We start from the raw sequence: 7494 nt of genomic DNA, 5'->3' as shown, positions 1-7494 counted from the left end.
TGGATTTAAATTGGATGGAAGCATCAGCTGGTTAGCAGTAGAGGTAAAGACGATACTTTTAGAGCATTGGGGAAAAACTAGGGAGGAGATTCACACGACTGTATCTGTCAAAGGCACAGGTAGCAGCACAACATTGATAGCGAAGTTTTGAGGAAGAGAAAAAAAAGATTCAGGCGATATGTTACAAAATGCAAGAATGAAAAGCATATACAGCCTACCTGATTAGTTCAAGCAGGCCACTCTACCATTTGTCCACCCCGTTTCAAAGGGGATGCCAATAAATGATCATCATCATCACCATCGACACACGAGAGAAAAGCCCGGCTGCACAAGCCTCATTCATGACACGTTTCAGTGGAAGTAATACGGGGTGTCGGTGTGTTGCTCTACTCATAAACACATTAACGTCGACGTTCATCGTGAGATGGTTTCTACTAGAAATTTTTTCATACCTGACCACCCCGTAATTATTGTGGACAGCACCTTGGGACTCAACTAATCAAAAAAAATGGAACTCCGTACAGAGTAAAAAATGTTTCCGCGCCATCTCGTAATCGGTCCTCGCAGCTCCAAGTGCTCTATCTGGTCGCCTTCATGTGCAGTCGCACCCTCTGCGCTGCTTCACCGTACGCGAAGTGTACGCGCATACAGTTCTTAAGTGGCAGTTATTTTGAATCAGCACCAGCAGAGCCCCCGCCACCAGCAGCCGGGGAGACATGGCTCAGAGAGCAACACGGAACCTTCGTTTATTATTTTCCTTCCGACGACTGGAACATGATAAAGGCAAGACGCACAAAATAAGCGATCCCCACTGGAGGAGTGACAGAAGATCCTGCTTCAGCAGCCCAGGCCTGTGGTGCGGGTACCAGCGCTGCACCCAGCCTGAATGCGTGCGTCATGGCTCAGACTTCCGCCGCGGCACAGCCGCCCGCTGCCGAACCCAGGAGGATGGCGGCTCCTCCCCCTTTATATCGCCCCCGGCCTTGCCTTCCGTTTCCGGCAACCGTCGCCGTCGACTGCTGTACCTATACCGCGTGGCATCTCGCGAAAAGGAATCTGTCTCGTCGAAGTCATTCCGTAGCCCTCCAACGCCATCACCGAAAGGACTCCGTAACCGACCATGTTTAGGCCCGTGTCATTCGGCGTCTTGGTATTTGCAAGCCTGCTTGGTGAGTACAAGACACCTCAGCTTTGATCTCAGTAGACATTACAGGAGTTTCAGTTTATGCGATGGGCGACAGAGACATGTTGTGTTGGAGCAGAAATGCCCAGACAGAGGTCGAGGGCTCCCGGTCGTTAGTCGTGCCCACTCAACCTTCATAGCACGCCAAAGAAAGTACGAAAAACGTGCGTCAGTCCCTATGGCATCTTAATGGCAAGAAAAGGCTTCACTGCGGCGTATGATATTGCGTCGGTTATGCGGTGATCACATTCAGTGATGGAAAGCTTACGTTATGGTCAGGTGTTTTAACAAAGGGATATTCGATGGGCGTGGGTCACAGCTGGGACCGAGGTCACTGGCACTGCAGCAGGGCTCAATTTCGTCCGATGACTGAACCCCTTGAGATTTAATTTAATTTAAATGAGACTCTCAGTGCCATCGAATGACCGCTAACGTAATTTTTAGGAGCCATTTTATCTATATCTTTTAGAAACGTTCTAATGCTGCACAGAAAACTTATTGAAGAAATAGCTTTGACTGCTGCTGTGCACGGCACAAGAAAGGACGGAGGCAGAGTTTGTTGATCAAGTGTGATATCATTTCTCTACTTTAATTCTTTAAATGTACTGTGAGCCAAGGGTTTGCCTAAGTAGTAGGAGTTACAATAACACCTAATAAAGTAAACGTCAAATGAAACAAATTTAGATAAGTACAACAAACAAAACGTGAACAGTACTGTTACAAACATTTCAAGCAAAATACTGTTTTAAAAAGATAAGAAATTCGCCTAATATCTCAAGCACAATCTCTCAACTCGACGACACTCAGGGAGTGAGTGATGCTCAGAGTGGCGCTTCAAAGTTGTTTCTCCGCGCAAATATAGGGGTTAGTGTATGCTAATGACTGTGACAAGTCTTTGGAGTCGTGATGGGGTGACAGATTCAGTTAGGTTGAATTTGTTTTTCGTGACGAGCAGGTGTGAAGAAACATCAGACTAGGAATTTTCTTCGGGTTTCCACTTCTTGTATTTCATTTTCGTTCGTTGATACGGAGGGTGAATCTTCCTTTCTATATTTACGGAATATTAGTCTTACTGTTTTGCGTTAAATACGCTCCGCTACATAACATTACGTTTAGTGTGGAGATCTGAAACAATCGCAGCACAGTCTACCTCCTTGCCTCTTATTCAAGTGATGTAAGCCATTAATTTAGCGCGCACTAGAGCCTTTTTTTAACTTTCCGGTTTAGGAAACCTAGTTTGCGTAAGGCGACGCACAGATATTAGATATGTGTGCTGTTCAATAAAGCTTATTCGAGAGAGTGATGTCAAGGTACTTATTCTTCTCAACCACCGTGACTGTAACGTTTCCAAGTAACTAGAAAAGAAAATGTCGGTAGTTACTTTTTGTATTACACGATGAGTGCAGTTTTTTCCTGCAATTTGTTACGTCCAATCAAGGTCACACCAAGCAAAATTAGCTGAAATTGCTCCCTCTATACCTTCGTGGTTCACGAGCGGCGAAATTTGCTGCTAGAACATGCAATCATCCGCAAACAACGTTACCGTCGTGAAATCGGGAAAGCAAAACACTTGGAGCGATTACACAAAGCCACAGTCGAGACGCAGAAAGGAACTGCAGGTATCAGCGGCTTTGGTCGTTGTGAAGCGATGGCGAGAAATTCAGTCGCCACAGTTTGGCTCAATGCTACGTACGTTGTAAATGGGACATCACGACATCAACGGTGGAAACTGCACATGGTTCGTGCGCACAAAGAGTGCAGTAAGAACTTGAACGCTACAGTGGGCTTCTTTCTATCCCGTTGTTGGAGCTGCCTGTACACTCAAGCGCAAATGTGTTGTCGTGTTGTCCTAACATCGACGATGCATGCGCGGCCCGTGCGTGGATGGATGGACCAGGGACCAGAAGTGCGTTTGGTACGAAAAGCGACGAAGACAAGTGGACGCACCATTCTGCTCCGCTCAGTCAACACTGGCGGTGCCAGGGCGCAGCGTTCCGGCTTCAACTGATGGCATGAGCGTTGTGCACACAGTTTTTTGCTGAGCAGCTGTATGCATACTACATGGTTCGGACATCATGCTAAATTTATGCAAACCTTTATTTGCACACTGGTCAGCGCTTGAGGTTTTGCTACAGTCTCATCTCCTGCGCCGTTCACCGCCGCTGCGACAACTGCAATGACACTGGCACGCTCCTCATTACGTTGGCGTTATGAGGCGCCTTCAGCGCAACGCTAAAGTTTGCTATAGCTTTCAAAGCTTCGCATTCGGGTGCAACAGAAAATTTTTAAAGCAAAGCTTTCTTTTCCTCTCCCGTCGGCTTTTCCACTGCTGATGCTATGATCGTCTTGCACGCCGCGTCGGGGACTGGTTCAGAGCATATATATATGTACATGGAAGGAGCGTGGCAGAGAAAAAAGGCGATGTCACAAACACGTGTGGACCTTTGCACCGCTTCGAATGTGAACAATGCCCTGTGGAGCTTCCTGGGCGTCGCCCCAACACCCTCTTGGAAGCTGTAATTATCCGTTACCCACAGGAAGAGCACTGCAGAAACTGCAGCGCTTACCTTTCTGCTAAGGTGCTAGTCCAGAAGGGACGCAGACAGAACTGGAGAGAGGAGGTAGAAAATGGGTAGAGCCTACGTAGTCGCGAAACGAGTGAATAACAGCCTGGCCATTCTTCGCTCGCAGTTGCAATACAAATAGGGGGGGGGGGGGGGGGGGGGACAGGGAAAAGGTGAAGTGAGAAGGTTAGGAAATGCTACTACTATATTGAAGACAACGGTTGCGGGTAAAGTGAAGTGCGGTATCGTACGCTTCTGCTATTTCAGAAAAATAAACGTCATGCAAGTTTGTCAAGCGGACAAGGGAAGTAGGGCGTGCAAACTCAAAGCAAAATTAAAGCGCCGTAGGGTCTAGGTGACATCTCCTTCAAAGCGGTCACTCGTCAAATGTACACTTCAGTGTGCGCTGCGGTAGCTTTGCGGCTATGGCATTTCTCGAGGTTGCGGGTTTGATCGCAACCACGGCAGCCACATTTCTACAGGACCGAAATACGAAGAAGCGAGTGCACTTAGATTTAGGTGCACGTTAAAGAACACCAGGGTGTAAAAACTAATCCTGAGCCCGCCTCCATGGCCTGCCTGTTAATCCGATTGTGGTTTTGGAACGTACAGCCCCATGATTCCATTAAAGTTTAGTGCTTCTTAGATGGTGTGATCTGCCATGTGTAGTAACCATAATGCTCAACCCTCTCAGAGATGACAAATTGTGGCGCACAACAATGCCTCAAGCAAACACGTCTCCTTGTGTGTTCTGTGTACTATGCATCAAACAGGAGTGATGCACTCAGGGTAGCCTTTAAAATCAACTCTCGTCTTGGACTAAACAGCGACTAAGTTTAACATTCCCTGTTAACATCACCACTAATTATCGTCCGTCAAAGCAAACAGCACCGAAAACTTCGCTTACATCGATTCCCACAGTGGGTTGAATCTGCGTATTTTTTTTTTCAGCATTTGTGCGCACACCTGAGAAAGCGCTCTCAAACGAAGATTAAGTATAACAGGCTTCGTTGTAGTTTCTCTTGTTAGAGGTGGGAATCTGTAAAGATCTTGCAAACACTATCCAGCGGAAGAAAATAATTTTTTATTCTCAGAAATATCACTTGCAATTAGAAAACCACATATAATAAATTTATGATCGGTGCCGTTCTTAGGAACTATTGTTTACAATCTGCCTCTTAACAGCAGCCAAAGCTTCCAGTTTAAAAAAGCCCCAGTTTCGCACTAAAGACAATGCATTGGTTGCGATAGTAAATTTTGATAGAGCTATACGCGGTAAGGCTAGTAGATTTATTAGCTGTATTAACTGCTTTAAACATTTAATTACTAATCAGGAGGACGATGAAGTGTGTGTTCTGTGGAATGCTGCTTTTTTTGTCTCTGCGAATTTCAAGCTACTTTGTAGGAGACGCCGCTCCCTTAGCTACGGCGCTGGACGTGGAGTCACCTGGAGGGGTGCCGGGTTCTTCCACGTCAACAGCGGCTGCTCCGAGAAAGCGGTCTAGTCGCCCGAGTGACACCAACAGCGTAGACACTCTGATCTATTCAGCGACCAGTAATGAAACCTCGCGTGACAGTGAATTCGTGCCCATAGCAAAACACGAAGTAAAAAGAAGACTCGTCGTGACATCTCCTTCCACAATACAACTGCGGTCCCGACGCAAAAGTCATCGGACCACACAACTTTATTTGTGCCGGTTGCTGCTAGCGACAATCTAAACCGGCTCAACCGCCAAGCTACGCGTACATCTGTGTCGTTCGAGATTCTTGCTCCGGGTCAGATCAAAGATGTAAGGATGAACGCCCGAAAGAACGTTCCCGCTATAGATGTCCCAAACCGCAGCGAGCTGGACGTTCTTAGTAACGTTAAGGTGCTGGATAGCGGCAAAGTACGCTGCTATAAGCAGGAGGACGAGGAGGAGGAGGAAAAAACTTTATTCTTGTCCTGTACAAGGTGTTGCCACCTGCCTGGCTAGTCCCATGTTGGGACCGGGAGGTCAAGCCTCCTAGCCGTATCACGGGTGTACTGGACAGCCAGGACTTGAGGGATATGATCTGGAGATCTGATCATTCCTAAAAACCGATTCCGGGAAATGCCAGGGCCGAGCGACCCGCACTCCCAGGGCATATGTTCAAGCGTGCATGTCTCCTTTTTACATGCTTTGCGTATAAGATTCATGTCTGCAATGTCATACCATTCCTTTATTTGTGCAGGTGAATAATAAAGAGAGAGGGAGAGGAAAGGGGAAAGGCAGGGAGGTTAACCAGAGAAAAAGATCCGGTTGGCTACCCTACGCTGGGGAGAGAGGGGAGGGGGAGGTAAAGTGGTAACAAAGTAGAGATAAGGAAAGGAAGGTGAATAATAAGACTCTGTTTGTAATTGCCTAAGTGTAACTGCTTGTGCTCTGTTTAGCCTATAGTGAAGGGGTGGAAACTCCCTCCTTCCCAAGTAGTAATGTTCTGTAATTTCATTGTATGTAATGAGCGTATCTCTCTGTACGTTTTCCAATCCAGCAGAATCAAAACCATATGTAGAAGTGGCCCGGTCTGTAAGGTCGCGGGCGACGCTGTTGGCCGATTCATTTGGATTGACAGGAATACCATCAAGTGAACCAAGGTGCGCCGGGAACCAATAAATGTAACGTGTAACATTCGTTTGCCTTTTGTTAATTATTTTCGCAGCCGGTGGGGCAATGTTTCCCCTATTGAAAGCTCTAATAGCTGTTTTCGAGTCGCTATAAATTTCTGTAAATCCATCGTCTCTTAGTGCCAATGCAACGGCAACTTGTTCTGCGACTTCAGGTTTGCTAGTGTAGACCGTGGCGCAGTTGGTGCAATCGCCCTGATGATCCGCTACTGCCGCCGCGAACTTAGTTTGATCATTGTAGGCAGCCGAATCAACAAAGCAGGCTCCTTTGCCCCCTTTATCCATTTTCTTGATTAACGCCCTGGCTCGCGCAACTCTCCTGTTGATATTATGTTTTGGGTGCATATTCCTCGGTAGCGGTGCGACAATTATGTTGTCTGCAAATTCTTGATTAACTTTAGTGTACTGTGCTGGATCCGCAATCGGGTTGATCATGGTCTTGTCCAGGGTTGATCTTCCCGTGCTGGTTGTAGATAGTCTCGCTATTTGGGATGTTTCTTGAGCCTCCGCGATCTCCATGGTCGTGTTGTGTATTCCTAACTTGAGCAATTTTGCAGTGCTGGTTCGAATTGGGAGCCCCAATGCGCTTTTAACAACTTTCTTGATCGCTGAGTCAAGCATCTTGAGTTCAACCTGCGTCCAGTTGTACATGGCAGCGGCGTATGAAATATGACAGAGCACGAAAGAGTTGATTAACCTGATGAGGTTATCTTCTTTCATGCCCTTGTGTCTTCCTGCCCGGCGTCTGATCATCCTGCACGCGTTATCCGTTTTAAGGGTGATTTTCTTGACCTCCGTATGGTTTCCACCGTTTGCATCAATGAAAAAGCTTAGTACCCTGATCACGTAGACTCTGGGTATATTGGCACCATTTTCTGTATGTAGGTGTATATTGCTTTCCGATAGAGGTTCCCAGCCCTTAGGCCTGCCCCCTTTTTCACGTCTATAAAGTAGCAACTCCGATTTATGTGGGGAGCACCTGAGTCCAGTGGGTCTCAGGTATTCTTCCACCGTCTAGATCGCTTCAGTCAATGCGTCATAAGCAAAACGATCATGACTCTACGGTCGGTGTGGTGTATGACGAGAGAGAGAGAGAGAGA

At 47.0% G+C, this 7494-nt stretch overlaps 1 protein-coding gene across 1 annotated transcript in view; it reads left to right on the top strand.

Annotated features, from left to right (window-relative positions):
* The first annotated feature begins 1013 nt into the window (after nt 1-1013).
* Nucleotides 1014-7494, top strand: part of LOC126522284 (uncharacterized) — a 64159-nt gene continuing 57678 nt past the window's right edge. The window contains exon 1 of the mRNA XM_050171005.3: nt 1014-1169. Coding sequence (XP_050026962.1) covers nt 1121-1169 — 49 coding nt within the window. The 5' untranslated portion in view covers nt 1014-1120. The remainder of the gene's footprint in view (nt 1170-7494) is intronic.

Source organism: Dermacentor andersoni, chromosome 6 (assembly GCF_023375885.2).
Source record: "Dermacentor andersoni chromosome 6, qqDerAnde1_hic_scaffold, whole genome shotgun sequence".
Taxonomy (NCBI): domain Eukaryota; kingdom Metazoa; phylum Arthropoda; class Arachnida; order Ixodida; family Ixodidae; genus Dermacentor; species Dermacentor andersoni.
Note: the sequence above shows the minus strand (reverse complement) of the source record. Positions and strands in the feature narration are given on the sequence as shown.